At 49.2% G+C, this 18,880-nt stretch overlaps 1 protein-coding gene across 1 annotated transcript in view; it reads left to right on the plus strand.

Annotated features, from left to right (window-relative positions):
* Window positions 1-244: 244 nt before the first annotated feature.
* The window catches only part of VANGL1 (VANGL planar cell polarity protein 1), a gene marked incomplete at its 3' end in the record, with an annotated part of 48,416 nt that continues 29,780 nt past the window's right edge, over window positions 245-18,880 (plus strand). Inside the window, exons 1-3 of the mRNA XM_080690809.1 lie at window positions 245-313; window positions 10,420-10,625; window positions 16,766-16,898. Coding sequence (XP_080546935.1) covers window positions 10,555-10,625; window positions 16,766-16,898 — 204 coding nt within the window. The 5' untranslated portion in view covers window positions 245-313; window positions 10,420-10,554. The remainder of the gene's footprint in view (window positions 314-10,419; window positions 10,626-16,765; window positions 16,899-18,880) is intronic.

An 18,880-nucleotide genomic window follows, 5' to 3' on the forward strand; every position in this document is an offset into this window, starting at 1 on the left:
AGTCCGAGGGTTCGAGTCTCCGGGGGTCCCCGGCGGGAGGGTCAGCGCCCGGGCTGTGCGCTCGCCAGAGCGGGTGGGCTGGGGCGGGGCGGGCTCCGTGGGGCCGGGTGGGGCCGGCCGCGGCAGGTGGGCCGGCCGCTGCCTCCTGGCTGGCGGCCGCGGGGCGCGCGGGGCTGGGCCGGGGCTGCGGGGCGGCGCCGGGACAGGAAGCGGAAAGCGCGCGGCGGCTCAGCCTCGGGCGCCCAGCGCAGGCCGCAGAGCCGGCGGCGGAGCCCAGACCGCGGCCGCGGAGCCCGGGCGGGCGGCGGCCGAGGTGAGTCGGGGGCCGGGGGGGACCCACCGCCCCGCGCCCCCCGCCCCCCTCCATCGCCATCCGCGGCCTCCCGCCCGGTCCTCGGGGCGCGGCGGGGCGTGCTGCCCGGACCCCGGGACCCCAGGACCCCACTCCCCGGGACTCCAGGACCCCACTCCCCGGACCCCACTCCCAGGACCCCACTCCCCGGGACTCCAGGACCCCACATCCCGGGACCCCAGGACCCCACACCCTGGACCTCAGGACCCCACTCCCCGGACCCCAGGACCCCATTCCCCTGGACTCCAAGACCCCGCTCCCCAGGACCCCAGGACCTCACTCCCCGGGACCCCAGGACCCCGCTCCCCGGACCCCACTCCCCGGGACCCCACTCCCTGAGACCCCCACTTCCCGGGGCCCCACTCCCCGAGACCCCTCTCCCCGGGACCCCATTGCCCGGGACCCCACTCTCCGGGACCCCACTCCTTGGACCCGACTCCCCGGGGCTCCACTGCCTGGAACCCCACTCCCGGGACCCCACTGCCCTCCTGCCGGCTCCTTCTTTCCCGCCCCGCAGGGCCCCTCCGGCCTTGGGGGTGCGCCCCACGCCCCCTTCCACCCAGCCAGCCCCGGGGCGCGGCCCACGCCCCTTCCCACGGGCCCCGGGACGCCCCAGCCTCTCCCCACCCGGCCGGGGGCGCGGCCGCGGCAGCGCCGAGCGCAACAGGCGGGCGGAGTTTACTTTCAAAAGCGCTGGCGAGCAGAGGCGCGGCGCCCCCGGCCCGCCCCGCGGACCCCGGGGCTGCTCGGAGCCGCTCCACACAAGTGTGAGCTTCATAAAAATTTAAACGCGTCGGTCAGAGGCAGGAGTGGGGCGGGGCCGCGGCCTGCGCGGCTGAGGACCCGGAGGACTCGAGCTGAGCGGCTGTGGCTCGGCTTGTGCACCCCAAGCCGGGGCCTGCGAGGGAGGCGGGATGCTCCCGGGCCATCCATCGGGGTCTGGCAGGGGGCTTTAACCCTTCGAGGGGACCGCGGTTGGAAATGCGTGTGTTCTTAGACACTTATTCCACTGCTCACAAGCTGTACAGAGCCTGGCCTTTGCACTGACGAGTTTATAATTTACAGGGTTGCTGAAAAATATTATAACTTATGTCACTAATCAACAATGCTCGTTAGCATTTTCCTTCCTGTGGGTGGATTGTTGGATTAGCCAGCTCCCAGGCTCTTTAAGAGAGATGGCAGAAACTGTCTGAATCCAGGAAAACATAATTAGCCATTTTATGTAACCACTAATTAGAGTTTTTAGAGTTGAATTAAATCGATGTGATATGGTTGGGGCTTCCAGTAGATGGGAGGAAACTTGTATTCTACAGTTCAAAGAAATAGTGTATTTCACCTATTCATGAGCAGGGAGCATTTCCAAGTGTTGGGGACTCTCAGTATGATTGCTGAAATCACCACCAGAGTGACTTTTCACTGTTACAGTGTTGGAGTGTGACTTGGTTGCAACTTAATTTGTAAATAGAAGAATCCAGAGAAAGGCACACGTGTAAGGACCGTGTGGCCAGCAGTACTGCTTTGTCTTCTATGTTCAGCAGCAAGATTAAACCATAAGAAAATTGAAAGTTTCCTTACCAAGCAACAATTCCGTGTCACTCTTGCCTATTATGGAATTAATAAGTTGAATTACTCAACTGAACTAGGAAAGTATTTTCTCTCTTAGCCCCCTGATAGGTGCATAAACACACATCTGTTTGCCACCCCACACTCGAGAGGCTCTTGGGGTTGGATGGGCCCTTATTTCATTGGATTTGAACTGCACATGCCCACCTTCAGGTTGTGGGCTTCTTAGGACCTGACACTGTTTACAATTCATCTCTTTTCTCCTGAACCCCCCGCCCCCCCATCTCTGCGCCACTGAACCTGTGTGAGGAGTTGAAATGGCAAAATGTTCTATGAGGTTATGTGTGGTTTGGAATCATTTATGATAGTTGCTCGCCCCCCTCCACATAAATAACAATTCTGGTACTTGCTATATTGCAATGAATTTTCTGTAGCAAAGAACACCAGTTTTAGAATTAGTCTCTCAAAGCTTAAGCTCTAGCTTCAGCACATACCAGGTGTGTGGCCTTGATTTCAACTATACCATGAAATTAATATTTTATCTCTCTTAAGTGCTTGTTCTGAGGATTAAGTGAGATGTTACTTGCAAATGACTTCAGACAGCCCAAAACCTCGCAAGCACTTGATAACTCTTAGAGTACCGCTGCCTTCAACTCGCTGTGAAGTGAACCAGCCGTGGCTGGGGCGTGGCTGTGTATGGCTGGTGATCTTTGCAAGGCATGCTGCCATTTTCCCCAAGGTGGACGAGATTTGGTGGCTTGCTGCTGGATCTGCTTCTACTTGCAGTCTCCCTGAAGCAAAGGTGCTTGTGTGTTCTGCTGCTCTATGTCCCTCCCTGTGTCCTGAATCCCACAGCAGTCATTGGACCTGGCCCAGTGGTCATGAAATCAATTTTCTTTGAAGCTTAAAAATCTAGCAGGGGATAAAAGGGTTGCTCGAAGACAAATATCCATCATAGAATCCCAGCTGCATTAACCGTTCACAATGCTTCAGGAGTCTCCAGCTGCTGTAGGCATTTCAGAAGCCATTAATGACTCAAGCCAAGAGCAGTTATTCTGGGAATGTGAGTTGAAATCATTGGCAAAACCGGTCAGAGAAGGTTGATACTTTCTTTCCTCGTGAACAGTGGCCCAGAACCATTCATTTGTAAGAGCTCTGTTGCCATAAAAGGATCAGTAGCTCTCTCACAAGTGCCACAGGCCCTGCGGAGCCACACTGTAGTGACCTGAGTGAGGTTTTTATGGGTGATGGACCACAGGCTCAGCAAAATGTCTCATAGGACTTGGGTGCTTCTCTACACCCTCCCTCCCACCCTGTGGCCCTCGGAATATACCCGCACAGTGTTCTCTAATCTCTGACATTCACTTCCAAGCCCAGTAAATGGAATAAGAACCCAGTAGATGGACACCTGCCAAGGACAGAGTGGAAATTATTAAATTAACTTACCTAGCCACAGTTAATAATGGTTGTTAAACATGGACTATGAGTCCAAAACAATATATGTAAGTTTAGGGAAAACTGTATATAAACAATGTGTGCCATACAAAGGTATTCTTTCTAACTAAAGGAATATCACCTCATGGAGTAGTACTGGTTGACAGCTGTGTGAGTGATGTGCTAGGCGTTCTAGATGGTTTTCATGAATTAACTCACTTACTACCCACCACAAGCTTATAAGGTAAAGAAAATTGAATTCTGCTATTGTAGTAGGGAAACCAAGGAACAGAGAGGTCAAGTGGCTGGCTCTGAGGTCACACGGCTCCTGAGTTCTTGAGTCAGGGTTTGAATGGCGATGGGCTGACTCCAGGGCCTTGGCTCAGATGCACTTCCTCTCTAGAAGGAAAGTTGACTCTAAAGAAAATTATTTACTTTGTCATTTTCTGCCTGAGGGCTATATGGTTGTTTATCATCATCATCATCATTATTGGTGGTGGTGATAGTAGTAGTATAGGGATTGAAACCAGGGGCTTTCTACCTCCGAGTTACACCCCAGCCCTATTTTATTTGTAAATAGGGTCCCACTAAGTTGCTGAGAACCTCACTAAGTCACTGAGATTGGCCTCGAATGTGGGATCCCTTTGTCTCAGCCTCCCATGTGTTGGGATTACAGGCGTGTGCCACCATGCCTCACTGAGGCATGTGTGACGAAGGGACACATATGCACCAAGAGTCCTGTGCATGTATTTTTCTGTCACTCTATATTCCAATGTGATGTAAAATTACAATCCACCAAATTTAAAAAAAAAAGCTGGGCAGTTGGAGAAAGCTATTAACTTCAAGATAGAGTAAAATAACAATGGAGTAAGCCCTTTACAATCATGTGTATGGCAAAAATCAAATTAGTGTACGTAGCATATATAAACACAGTTGTACTTCTTTCCCTTGAAAATATCTCCTGTGCAGGGTGGCTCTTTAGTTTCAGCACACACCTCTGTCCCCCTTGCACAGTGACTTACCTTCCCAAGCAGAGCCCCCTTAATTACTTAATAGCTCAGGGCAGAGCTGTTGATGTTTTTATAATTTCCTTTTTGTGAAGATGAGCCTGTGATTACCCACTGTCATTACCATACCCTATTATTTCCCTCATTTGATTTTTCTGAGCACTGTTTTTCTTTTTAAGTCAGGAATCAGGTGTATTTATATGATTGAACATGATTTTAGGGGAAGATTCTTATGTGAGGACACTGACCTTCACTTTGCTTTCAATAAAAAGTGGGAAAGGAGGTTCTTTCTGGCATTTTTGTCTGGGACTTCTAAAATTTAAAGTGCTGTTCCTCATAAAAAAAAGTACCCCATACAGCCGGGTGAGGTGGCGCACGCTTGTAATCCCAGCATTTGGGAGGCTGAGACTGGAGAATCGCGGTTCGCGGACAGCCTCAGCTACTTAGTGAGGCCCTCTGCAACTCAGTGAGAACCGGTTTCAAAATAAAGAATAAAATATAGGGGAGGGGTTGTAGCTCAGAGGTCGAATCCCCCTGGGTCACATCCCCAGACCCACCAAAAAAAAGTACCCCATACACCTGTCCAACAGTGTCCCCATTGCTGTTGCGTGATGTGGTTTGACAGGCTCCCTTGGGGTCCTGACCCTGCCTCCAGTCTGCACACACGCAGGGCCTGTAGCTCTTAAGGAGTGTGTAACAAGAGACATGGGATGCTCTTGGGCAGCAGCTGGAAGAGGCCACTACTGAGTTTTACTTAGCACCTCTGGAATATAAACGCTGTCTCTGCGTGAGCTGCCTGTGAGTGTGGTGGAGCTAAGCCCTTGCGTGTTCCGACATCACCACTGCGTTGGCTCCTGGAAGGTCTATTCTGTGGTTCATGTAGTATCCAAGTCCTGAGATTTGCTGCAAAGTCTTTCATTCAGCAAACATCAGATCCCAGTTATAATCTAGGAGCAGAGAAGACAGTAATAAAAAAAAAAAATTCCTGCCTTCCTAGGGCTTACAGTCTACACAGGAGCCAGAGATTAAGTAATCACATAAGTAAATGTTTAGTTTACTTATGGGATAAGAAGAGTGCTGAGTGCTGGGAAGGACCTGATTTAGACTGGAGGGTTAAAAAGGCCCCTTGAAAGAAGCAGTGTTTAAATTGAGAAGAATTGGGCAAACCAGGGCATATAAAGAATGAGTACCAGCAAATACACCAGCTCTGCCAAGGCCCTGAGCCTGGAAAGAGGCTGATTACCGGTGCCTTAGAGGAGCCGGACAGAAGGCGGGGGTTGGGGGAGGCAAAGCACTGCAAATCAAATGGAGAATTTTGTATTTATTCACAGTTCAGAGGGTTACCATAGAAGAGTTTTAAGCAAGGAAGTGACATCTGCACTGTAGTTTAAAAGGTCACCCCAGCTGCTGCTCAGCCTGGACCAGACAAAATAGATCATGTCAGGGGTCAGTATGATAAAGAGACCACTCCAGGGTGGGATGCTGTGTAAGACTCCATCCCATCCAGGCCAGGAGCCTAAAAGGTTATCACCCAGGGACCCTGATACCTCTTCATTACTTGACTATTTTTCCTGATAAGGGATCCCTTCTGACCTTGTAGTGAGTGGGGAACTGTTAGCTGAATAGTCTGCAGCGATAAGCCTCAGGATATCGTCTGTTAACCCAATCGAAGCTCCTACCTGGGCTCCAATCTTCTTTTAAAATGAATTCACTGTGGGTTTTATTAGTTTGCTTCCTGTTCCTTCTCCTTGACCCTCACTCATATAGGACAAGAGTCAGTAACCACAGTGGGAGCAGGGCAGAGTTAGGAGAAGGGCTTGGCTCTGTGTAGACCGATTAGCTGGGGAAACCTGGAGGCTTTGCTACAGCTGAGCCCCATGTGGCTGTGATCTGGCAGCAGGAGGGGAGGACCTGGGGACAGGCAGAGCTTAGTGATGGCTGGATGTGTGGAATGGAGGGAGCAGGCACTGACAGTGGTCCATTAGGTCAGTAGGATGGTTGGTATCGCCATGGCAGAAGAAATTGGAAAGACTAGGCTAGGGCTTGAAAGAGCAGCAGGGTGATGGTAATCCCCAGCGGAGCGGGAAGTGTTCATCTGGGCTTTTGCTGGGGACCTGTCTTGTTCTGGGTGCCTTGGGGGTAGGGAAGCCATAGCTCCTGTCTCCAAGCAGTTGTTTAACTTAATAAAACGGAGTGTGGTTTGAGGGGTAAGGGATGACCTGATGGGGGAGAAGGACGGAGGTGTTAGAGAAGTCCTGGCACCTGTCCCATCTAATTGGAGTCCAGCCAGCAGCAGAGCCCGACAAGGACAGTGTTCGTCACTGCAGTGTCCTCAGCATGGCAGAGCCTGGGCTCTCGTGGCTGCTCGGTATTAGAGGTGAGTCCATGGGTCGGTGGGGTCGGAGCACGGGATGTGACCTTTGGAGCTGGCTCCAGTGGGTGGTTTCCACCGAGGACTGGATTTGGTGACGGTAGAGAAGCACGGAGTGGCCACATGTGCGGATCCCTCGTCTGTAAGCATAGGCAGGAACTGTGGGAGAGAAACTGGGCCAGGATGGGCAGTAGAGTTAGGAAAAGCCTTTCCCCACAGGGCACTTGGGGGGTGTGATTTCCTTTCCTTTTCTCCATGCCTAGAGTTGCTTTGATGGGTCATTGATGACCTTTAGCAGAGGAGGTCAGCAGTGAAACTTGAGTTCAACATGCTAGAGACTTTCTATCAGGAGTCTTGATTAATCCTCCCCAGCAACCCTGGGAAGAGGCTACTAAATGACTCATTTTCCTGGGGCCGGGGTGGGAGGTGGGATGGAAGCTCAGAGAGGTAAGCAGCTGGCCTTCCTTATCCTGCCTACCATCAGCACTGGTATGCGGGACTGGGGCCACTTACCTGAGGTACCCCTCAGTATTTAGCAAGAAATAAATGTTGGAGTGGAAAAAGGAACCAAGAGTTGTGGGTTGAAAGACAGAACCAAGTGTAGGAGTTATGCAGGGTTAATTATGAATGTAGTAAAGTTTTCTGGGTGAGGAGCCAAACCTGGGAAGCTGTAGGTCAGCAGGGAGCTGGGCCAGGGGCTCTTGGGGAAAGAGTCTCACTGTGCGCCTTGGCTGCACCTTCTAAGGCTGGTGTCTGCCAGGTGTGGAGCTGTTGAGAAAGCAGCCAGACCTGCAGCGGGAAGGCAGTGAGACTCAGAGGCTGAAAGCTCATTGCATTGCGGGTGGAAATGAGAGAGAGGGAACAGGGAGAAGAACCAGAAAGCTGTAGGCCAGAACAGAAGCCAAACTAACATTTTAAAAAAGGCCTGCCAGCCGGGCGTGGTGACGCACGCTTGTAATCCGCACGCTTGTAATCCCCGCGCTTGGGAGGCGGAGACAGGAGGATCGCGCAGGTTTGAAGCCAGCCGTGCTGGCGTAAGAGACCCTGTTTCAAAAATATAAAATAGGTCTGGGAGTGTAGCCCGGAGGAAGAAGGGCTTCCAGGAACCCCAGTACCACCAAAAAAAAAAAAAAGGCCTGCCGTGCTTCACTTTCGTGTGTGTGTGGTACTGGGGATTAAACCCAGGGTCGCCCTGCCACTGCGCTACACCCCTAGCCCTTTTTATTTATTCATTTATTTTGAACCAGGAACTCATAAAGTTGCCAAGGGTGGCCTCAAACTTATGATCCTCCTGTCTCAGTCTCCCAAATACTGGGACTACAGGTGTGTGCCATTGTGCCCGGCTGCTTCCCATTCATCTTTGGTCATCCCCCCAAATGAGGCTTTTTTCTGGAGTGGGCAAACCAGCACTCCAGAAAAAATGCCTTGTTCTCGGACACAGCTGGTCTGTAAGCAGTGGACAGGGAGCCTGGTGGACAGGGAGCCTCAGGCGGGAAGGCTCCAGGTGTTGGCTCTCTGCCCTGCCTCTTCCTAAGCTCTTCTTTCACTTGGAAAGACAAGGGGAACATGGAACTGCCAGAGAGAACACTGATGGCCATCAGCTTCCATTTACCTGGCACATCTGGAGCCCGTGCTGGGCATCGTCACAGCCCTTGGCTCCTTTGGCCATCACAATCAGCTTGCAGGTCCAGGTTTAGGGGAGCTAAATTATTTGAGTAAGGCCCCCGCAGCTTGGAAGTGGGTAAAGTGTGCGGTTGGAACCCAGCCCTGGCTACTTGGGCATCTGCTTATGTCCTCTTATCAACCCTGCAAGGCCAGTGGTTAATTGACTTACCCCCACTTAACAAATGTGTGTACCGCTGCTGGAGAAAGCAGACTGGTCCCAGGTCGTCCTCCTTGGTGGCTGGGCTGTTAAAGTAAAATGACAAGTCAGGACACCAGGGTCCGTGCGGCTAGCCAGGGCGACAGACCTCAGTACATCACTTCTAGGAGGAACAGATGGTCATTTGAAGCTTGGGGGGCCTTGTTGGTGGGTGGCGATGCCATGGGGGTGGGGGGGGGCAACCAGAAGCTGGAGGTTCCCGACCTGGCCTGCCTGATCCCCCGCAGCTTCCTTGCTGGGGTCCTGAGGGCCTCCTCCCGGTGGGGGCTGGAAAGGCATCTGCAGCTCCTTTGTGTTGTCATCACACTTATCTCCCTGGCTCTGTTTGCAGTTTCAGCTTCCAGGGGAGCTGGGAGGAGGAACTTGTTGGGTGGAGTCCAGCTCTGGGCGAGGGGTGCTGGGAAACTGAACTTTAGATCTTTCTTCCAGAAGTAAAGGTTTAGCATGTGGGAGCTCAGGAATGCACTTGGAAATGTTTCCAATTTATTTTTATTGCGAGGCAATAGCCAATGAAAGTGTGGCGAAGGACCTGGGAGCCTACAACTAGTAACTCCTTGCTTCTGATGTCCCCTTTTAGTCCTCGTCTGTACATGGCTATTTTGTGATTGTAACTCCAATAGAAATTCAGTACTTGTCTATAATTGTGTGTGTGTGTGTGTGTGTGTGTGTGTGTGTGTGTGTTACTAGGGATTAAACCCAGAGGCATGCTACCTTTGAGCTACATCCCTAGTAGTAGCAGTAGTAGGTAGGTCTCACTAAGTTGCTGTGGCTGGCCTTGAACCTGTGATCCTCCTATCTCAGCCTCCCAGATCCTGGGATTATAGGGGTGCAGCACCATGCACAGCTGTATCTTAGTTTTGTTTGCTCACATATGTGGAAATTAGAAATTGGGAAACAAAGGGGACTGCAGATGAGAAGAGATTCCACCAGAATGGTGAAGGGGGGTTGGGAGAGGGAGTTGGGGAAGGAGCCTCCATGAAGGAAACAGTTCAAATAACGCTGCTTCCATATCCGTAATTATCAATACCGTGCTCCGTAACATGTACAGGGAGTGGGCTGGGACCTGGACAGAAACACACCGAGTACTGTGTGCATGCGTGTGTCTTATTCCTCTGAACCACATTATGATGTATAATTATACCAATAAAAGTATACTGAATTACAAAAATTATCATTTGTCATAAAAATCTCCATTGTTTTTAATGATCACTCACTTTGTGGTATTTCTTTGGGTAGGTGAACTATGATCTTATTAACCTAAGCGCTTTGCTTCTACATTTTTTTTTTTATTATGGGCAGGGAGGCAATAATGATTTTTCTTGAAGAATTGGTTCTCTAAGACAGATTCTTAGGATTTGGGATTCTTGGATTAAAGAGACTGAGAGTTTTTTTTTTTTTTTTGAATGACTTTTGGAAATTATGATCAAATCCCTCCAAAGCGACCTCTCTGTTTTAGCATTGTTTTCTCAGCCAGCACCTGGCGGTGGGGGCTGGGCCTTCTGTCTGGTCATGGGTATAGGAAGCCACTTCCTCCAGCTCAGCTCAGGAAATGGACCACTGCCCAGGCTCTCACATCACATTGCCTTTCTTCCTGCTGCCGGGCTGGGCTGGCTGAGCGGGCACCCATCCGGTCTGACACCTGGGAAGCTTGCCTTATGTGAGTGGAACATTCTAGAGGTCAGCACTTGGCCCTTAGTAGAGACCCTGGGGAGGAGTGTGCTGTCACAGGGAGTGAGTACTTGCTGTCCATTTTCCCTTGGCCCAGTAAGCCTGACTTTGAAGATTAATCACTTTTCTCCCCTTTTTCCAGAATTTGTTCCTGTTGAAAGAGAAGCTCCTCCTCTGATCCCCAGACTCCTTGAGGCTTAGGAGCCAGGAGGTGAAATTCTCTACCTTGAAGGAGAAACATACCTGCTCCTTCATCAAGACGAAGCCCTCCATTGCTATGGATACCGAATCCACATATTCTGGATATTCATACTATTCGAGCCATTCCAAAAAATCTCACAGACAAGGGTATGTAAGCTATGGAGTGTCTGGAGTGTTCTACTCTTCTTTGCGGAGAACCCTGCAGGCTGGTGGGGCTTTCTAGACTCCATTCCCCCTGGAGGCTCAGTCCACTGGGGCGTGGGAATCTGAGCCGTAAGGGCGGTTGACATGTGTTGGGAGTAACTACACCACCAATTTATATTTTATAGCCATCATTAGAGTTGATGGCCTTAATTTCTCACGATTGGTTTTAAATTAAAATTTCCCCCTGCAGTGGAAATGTTTTCCACTTTCTAAGTGCTTCTTGTAGATGTCAGTTCTTTATGCTTAATGTAAATGAAAGTTTAAAAAAGAAGTGTTAATTTGTTGCTTTTCACCCAAAGCTGCTGACTCTATTATGCATTGCCACGAGGCTTCCACAGGAGCCAAAGTGACTGGCCTGGCGCCTTATTTCTCTTTGACTAGTCTTCCAAGTGAATTAGCTTGGGTTTCAAACACACCATCCTGGGTGATAGGGCCAGAGTCCCCCTCCTGTGCAAAATGAAGAGGTCCGCGCTGGTTTACATAGGGCAAGCTGTGTTACTTACTTGCAGGTTTGCTGAGGAGAGAAATGAGTGAATGGATGAAGAAATAAATGAATAAATAGGTGCAGGATGCAGCTGATGAAATTGTAGTTCTGCCTCTTAACCTGTGCTCTCCATGGGTGAAAGGAATCGATCTCCTCCTTAAGGGGTTAATCTCACTTAAGACTAAGTGAGATTCTGCTTGCAAACCATTTAGCCTAGCACCTAGTAGGAGGTCACTAGCCAGTGGCTGTGTTAATGCTAGTAAGGCTTTTACATTTCAGCACCCTGTTCAAAGGTAGCCGCTGGCCACAGCTCTGCTGGCAAGAGGACTGATGGTGGTGGTACTGTTTGTATCATGGAGCAGATCCCCATACATGCAGCTCAGTGCGGAGTGAGATTTGTTTCATGTACATATAATTTACTAATTTATGTACCAGCCTTCATGGATGTGTGCACATAAAAAGGTCTGGAAGTGCATCCTCCAGGCCGCCAGAAGCAGCCAGTTACAGGGAGGAGGCTCAGCTGCACACAGGCCCGGGAACTTTCATTTATGCTTTATCTTTCTGTACTCATTCAATTTTTTTGCAGGTATGTATTTTGTGATTTTTTTTTTAAAAGTGAATGTATTAAGAGAGCACAAAGGAAAGGCTTTCAAAGATTATTTGTTTATATGAGAATGTTCATGAGACCATATTAAACTTATTTAAAATGGGATCCCAAACCTTGTACATTATAATAGTTCTATGTACATATGATGAATGTGACCATATTGACTGTGCCTGTCTCTGAATATAGGATTATGGGTGGTATTTTCCTTAAACTTTTTTATGATTTTCTAAATTTTCATATACTGCTCTTATACTCATCGCCTGTGGCTCTTTGTGCTGGAGGCCAGGCCTGCGTTTCTGGTCGGGAGGGGAAGCACAAGGCTGTCCCCTGCTCTGTAGGTGCTGCTGGGTGGGTGGAGGGTCTGAAGTAATCCAGCAGGTCCCGAGAAGGTTAGAAATCCCCGGGTGATAAAAATTCAATCACAAATTTCAGCCAGATTAGTTATAACATGCCAGAGCAGCTATTTTAGTCATAGGTCTTTGGATCTAACTAGAAAAGGCAACTTGCTTGCCCCTGGCTTCCCTCTTCCATGCTGCAGTGGAGGGAGTGGGAGTTTGGGTTCTTTGGGAGCTTGGCAGTCGATAGGGGGATGGCTTGCTGGACCCTGAGTAGGAATCGGCTCTGACCTCCCTTGTCTAAACTCACATTTTTGACTTTGAGCTTCAGGGCCCGCTGCTGCTCCCCGCTGTTATCTCAGGCCTCTTGGGGCCCCAGAAATTGAGACCCCAGTGCTGTATGGGAACTTTAAAAGACTTTAACTTTTCACTAAAACAACACACAGAACTATCAGTGCCTTGTGGAGCCTATGTGGAAAGTACTTGGCAAATGTTAATGCAAGCTGAGGCTTTTAATCAATTAATTAAGGAATGTTACTGAATGTCTACTCTGAGAAAATATGAGGGAATATGAGCCTCAGGGACTTGTAGGTGCATTCCATGAGATCTTAAAAAAACACAAACCATCACCCTTGGGTGGTGAATTTTCTGACTGAGAGGCAAAGTAGGGGGACAGGAACCGTGTGTCAAGGTAGGAGGTACCTTGGATGAACGCGCGTTAAGCGGTAATGATGCCCTCAGCAGTCAGGAGAGCAGACCCCCGCCACTCACCGCACCCCTCGATTGCCCTCCTCAAGGCCGCTTTGCTCAGTGTCCTGTTGGAGTTTGAGTGGAAGGGTAGGAAAGGGGAGGGGCTTTGCTTCTTGGTAATTTAAAGCAACTCCAATTCAGAGGGAAATAATGAAATGTGCTAAGCTCCATATGCCCAAAGACACCTTCATCATCTTGGAGGACTGGCCAGCTTCCAAGCAGATGACAGGTGACTCTTTTCTAACAGAAAGATGGACAGCTCCTGGTTTTAGGATGCCACAGTCTCCAGTTACCTAGAGCTGACCTGACCTCACCTGTGTGATTGGGGCACAAGTTTCCCACCAGTCATGTGAACGACCACTTGGGAGTCAGCTGGACTCTGGGTCATGGCTACCTTCCTTCTCACATCAGTCCTGGAAGGGGGAGGTGGTAGCCCTGTTTGTAGGTGATGAGATGGAGATACAGGGAGCAACAGTGTTGCCTAAGGTTACAAGGTACCCTCTGCAGGCTTCAGGCCTGTTGGTCCTTTGGCAGGTAAATTTCACTTTTGACTGGGGAGCGAAGGGCAACTTAGGTCTAATGGACTAAAGTTTATGACAAGGCCCAGCGGAAGCACCCAGCCAGGCTCACAGTCAGCAGGGAAAGGACAGGTGGTGGGTGTTGGCAGAGAAGGAAAGGGAGGAGTAACCGGTGGGGCTGCCTTTCCCCAAATAGAAATAGACAAACAACAGAAACAGGACTAAGTAATCTTCCCAGGAAATGCTGACTGGAGGCAAGAATAGTGTGGGAATCCCGGGATCCCGGCTGGAGCCAGGGGATCATCTCAGCCCCCACGGACTCGGCTCCAGAACTGCAGATAGGTGCATTTATGTGCACGTGTAGGCACAGACACACATGGGTGCCCCCTGCATGCTGCTCTTCCCACCATCTTGTGCATGTGTATACACATGTACACGTACACGCAGGTATACTTATCTTTGCTCTTATGGGCGGGTGGTGTGTGTGGACAGATTTAGAGAAGATGCAGAGATTTCCATTGGTGACAAGGCTGCCCAGCAAAGGCACACACAGGTGATCCCAGCCACCAATTAGGCAACTCCACGTGTACACATGTTGTATAACACCGGTCTCCTGTTTCTGTTCACGTGAACACATGGACTTGTCTTCATCACTGGGGGCTTTCTCCCAGAGGACACTAGGAATGTCCTTGGAGTTTCCATATGGTGCCTACTGCGGCGAGGTAGCTGTGGTGTGACTTGTAGTTCTGCAGATGGCAGTATTTTTAGTTGACGTCACTTCTGAGTCCTGGCTTGGCTCAGAGATCCACCTGGATCAGGAATGGAGGAGTAATGATTTCTGTAAAAGTTGTATGGCAGGTCTTGCTTCCTCTGAAACCAGACTAGTATATGGAAGCCGGTGGCACAGCACTGGTGCCCAGATGGCAGGGCCTGTGCTGCACTCCGCCTCCCTTGATGTGTGTGGATTGCACGCTGCCTTCATCCACTGCTACTCTTTTAATAAAGAAGCACTGTGCTTTGTAACATATACATACCCACAGCTCCCATTATGGATCCCCTGCTGTGGATAAGGCATTTCACACACTGGCAGGCTTCCCCAGAGTCATTCCAGCCTCCCCCAGGAGCAGCCGAGTGGGCGAATCTTCGGGAAAACTTCCTGACCGCTGACTGAGTGAGAAATGTAGATTCCCATTGTCTCCCTTCCAGACAAATCCTTGGAGGGCGGGGCCAGCTAATCTGCACTTCTGTCTGCACCCCAGGCGGTTTTTCTACACCTTAAAGTTTGAGAAGTACTGGTTTTGGGATTGGGAGTCTGGAGGATGGGAAACCTCCCTCAGGTTATCAGATAAAAGGCTCCTATCTGGTTTGCCTCAGAAGTTCTGGGGTATTTGCTAGACAGTTCTGCATCTGGAAGTTCCTCAGCCCTTTAATAAAGAGCAGGCTGGGCGGGTGGGGTGGCATGGGGGGTAGGGCGCCAAGGCTGGTGGAGAAGGGAGAGGCTATTTCCAGTCCTGGGGAGCTCCGTCACTTGTTTTCTGCCCTGGTTGTGTTCAGACTCTAGAAATTAGTGCTCAGTGAAAGATTTTGATTTCTAGTGGAATTTGTGCTGTCACAGGATTTGACCCTGGGACTCGTGAATAGAGAGGCGGGTTAGATAAGCATGTGACTTGGCCGATTGCCGAGACAGTGATAGATGTGAGGGCAGTAAAGGAAATCGGATGTTTGCGGGGCCATCCCGTCCGGCTGCTAGTGGGGTCTGCACAGCGCTGGGACTGGGCTCCACTCACTGTGAAGACTGACCGGGCGGGCGTGGGGGACATCTCCCGCACTGGTCATTGTCTCTCCCAGGCAGGGCCTTTTGAAGTGATTGTATTGGACGACCCAAGTGTGGGGCACACGGCCTCCTGCTATCTAGGGTCACAGTGCAATCATGATTCCTACTGTAGCTTCAAAAGGGAATTCCATGGCTCTTGTAGTTTGACAAGTGAGGGTGTAAGGATGAGCTCCAGGAGTACTAATGCTGTAAAATCCTCCAGTTGGCCATTAAGACAGCGTAGCAGTGTAACACAGTGGTGTTGAATAGAGGTAGAGGCAACAGGCCTGGATTCAGCTCCTACCCCGTCACTACTACAACTATGGAAAGTCACTTAAGGGCTGCGAGTCTGTATCTGTAAAATGGGGACAGTAATATTGTCCTTGAGGGTTATTGTTAGGATTGGATGAAAGTAATCGAGTACAGCACTGCTCTCATGTAAAAATCCCGAGTTTTCAGAACTTGAATCGGGGCATCTAGATCTGTGCAAAATCTGCAGGTGCAATGCTTTTCCTGTCTTGCTTGGGAGACCTTCGGAACAAGAACAAGTCCTTGTTGGAAGGGGGATGGATGTTAAGCAGCCTGTCGGGACAGGAAGCTCAGGGAAACACTGTCAGCCATCAAGGGGCTGCTCTGCTGAGGGCTTCTGGATTTGCCCTTGGCAGCTGGAGGTCCACATGCCAGTGTCCAGAGGTGGTTATGGAGGTTGTGACCTCTAGGCATGGCCACAGTGATTGACTGATTTTGTGATTTCAAGATTGGCCCACAGCAGGGTGGCCTCCCCAGCATCCTGGAAGACCACCCAGAGAGTTCCTCTGCAGTCTGAGTATGCAACAGCTTGCTTCCCTTAGGAGACCTGAACACACACACACACACACACACAGCCTTTACATTTGTCCCAGCTTTGTTTCTGAGGGCGTTTCTGAGTTCAGCTAGAACCTATGGGAATGACTTTTTGTTGTAAATTTGTAAGGATGAGAAGTAAATGATTCTCTGTCCTGGTTTAGAATTTCCTTTCTTTTTGTCCCAAGTATAGAGTGACCCTGTGTCCCAGATTTTTTTTTTTTTGGACAGACCAAAACTGAGATACTCTGTGGCCATATCCCAGGTTTAAAAAAAAAAAAATATATATATATATATATATGTGTGTGTGTGTGTGTGTGTGTGTGTGTGTGTGTGTGTGTGTGTATTAGTTCAGGCAAATTATAATCAAATTAAGTGAGTAACTGTTATAATGTGTCTTAGCTACAGAAATTTAAAAATTACAATTTTAGATACTGAAAAAATGTGATAATTGTTGATAGAGCAGAAGTTTGACAATCTTTGTTTTGGGTCTTGCGGTAGCAGAAAGAAAATACTTAAGTAGGGAATGAAGATCAGTTTACTCTTTGCAGCCAGGGGTGGGAATGTGTGGGTATCGGTGCCGTGTGTGTGTGTGTGTGTGTGTGTGTGTGTGTGTGTAGAATTTTCCTAAATTCAAAATGAAATTTATAATATATTCTGGTAAGCTGGAGTGTTAATGAATATGGCATAAGTATACTAGCTGGTTATCGTCTATTTTCTTATTTTCTTTCAGGGAGAGAACTAGAGAGAGACACAAATCACCCCGCAATAAAGATGGCAGAGGGTCAGAAAAATCTGTTACTATTCAGGCGCCGACTGGAGAGCCCCTGTTGGGAAACGATTCTTCTCGGGCAGAGGAAGTTCAGGTAAGGGTCGAAGGTGGCGTGTCAGCACACTGCTGTCTTACCAAAGCCTCCTTTCCATAAATGTTTCCCTAAGTCTTGTTGCAATAGGTTCTCTTGGGCTTTTGCCTTTATTTTTCTAGCATGTTAATTAGTTTATCTCTGTCACGGTGGTTTCTTGTTGATCTAAGGACAGCCGGCCCTGCCATTGGGTAGCTTGGGGTCCCTTCTGAAGTACGATTGGTTGGCCTGCTTTGAATGGTTTTGAAAAGAAGCCAGATTGCTGACAACAGGACAGGGAAGGGAAAAGTTACACTGTTAGTGAAAGAAGCTCCCTCTCCAGAAAACCTAGGTAGTATTGGGAAGAGGGGAGGGGAGAGTTAGGAATAAATCCAGGTCTGGATACTCAGATCCCTGATACAGAAACGTGAATGAATCAAATACCCCTGGATCAAAAGAAAGGACAGGAACATGTCCAGCAAGCTTTGGGGTTAGCAGCAATCTGTGTGGTGGCTCAGTGTCCTGAGCATGGGCTGGTACAAGGGAGCCCTGGCAACCAGAGAACGCGTTTCCTCTGCCCAGGGGCAGCGGCTTTGCTACACTTCCTGGCACTCAGGAAAGCAGGGGCTTGGTGTGACTGGGTCTTACAGTGTTGAAGAGCTGAGCATTAGGATTTTATGTGAAATCACCCAGTTTTGAAATATAAACCGTTTGTTTCTTTTTTTATTTTTGGTACTTGGGATTGAATCCAGGGGCATGTTACCTTCAAGCTACACCCCTAGCCCTATTTTATTTATTTTAGTTTTTGTGGTACTGAGGCTGGAACCCAGGGCATTCTACCTCTGAGCAACACCCCCAGCCCTATCTTTTATTCTTTATTTTGAAACAGGGTCTCACTGAGTTGCAAAGGGCCTCACTAAGTAGCTGAGGCTGTCTGCTAACTGTGATCCTCCTGTTTCAGCCTCCCAATTGCTGGGATTACAAACCTGCCTGAGCCATCAGGCCTGGCTCTTAATTATTTTGAAACAAAGTCTCCCTTAGTTGCTTGAAGGCCTCACTATGTTCCCAAGACTGGCCTCGAACCTGCAGTCCTACTGTCTAAACCTCCCAAGTATTGGGACTACAGATGAATACCACTGCTCCTGGATATTTTTTTTTTTTTTTACAAACATTGTGTGGGTTCTTCTGTTTCCCAACTGTCTGGCAGCATATTGGTTTTAAGTAAATATCTGAGCTATACTCAGAAACATGTTTGCACACTCTCTACACCTCCTGAAATACATACATGTCCAGCCTTGCCTCGCATAAACAAAGCAATATATGCATACACAGCTGGAAAGATATAGGAATATAGATAAGCAGAGATCTGTATCCACCTGTGGGGAAACAGAGATAAGCACTTATAATCAGATAAATGGGCTGAAACTGCTACTCCTTGGAGCACACAAAGTACTCTTGGGACCCCAAATTGCAGCTGTGGGTTGTGTGGGGTTTGTTGAGTGATGAGTAAAAAGCCTTTAGTACTGCTGCATGGATGAATGGATGGATGGATGGCGCCATTCCTGGAACTGTACCGCCTTTAAATAATCCAAGGGTCAGTTTCCTCCTAGAAGTGGATTCAGAGATGCTGGTACCCCACTCTGAAGGCATTTCGTTCTTTGCACCTTCCCTACATCTTTTCTTCAGTGGGATGCTCCCTGTTGCACTCACACCGGGACGATGCAGTGGGAAAAGCATTTGGAGAGTGCACATTTCAGGAGCTGTCACCTGGGGCCGGCACTACATGTGTAGGCCTCTGCTTTCTGTTGAAAGTCTGGGGGATTGGATTAGAGAACCGAATCCTTTTTGTTCTAAAAACCTTAAGCTTCAAAGAAGCCTTTTGTACATCTACATTTTTGAGGCACAGATGTACACATATTCTTAAATTGGATGGGATTTAGTTAGCAACTATTTGGCAGGAAATAAAAAAGGATGAGAAGCTAAATCAGAGCAGTGTGTTAGGCAAG

This window comes from Muscardinus avellanarius (assembly GCF_963383645.1).
Source record: "Muscardinus avellanarius genome assembly, chromosome: 3".
Taxonomy (NCBI): domain Eukaryota; kingdom Metazoa; phylum Chordata; class Mammalia; order Rodentia; family Gliridae; genus Muscardinus; species Muscardinus avellanarius.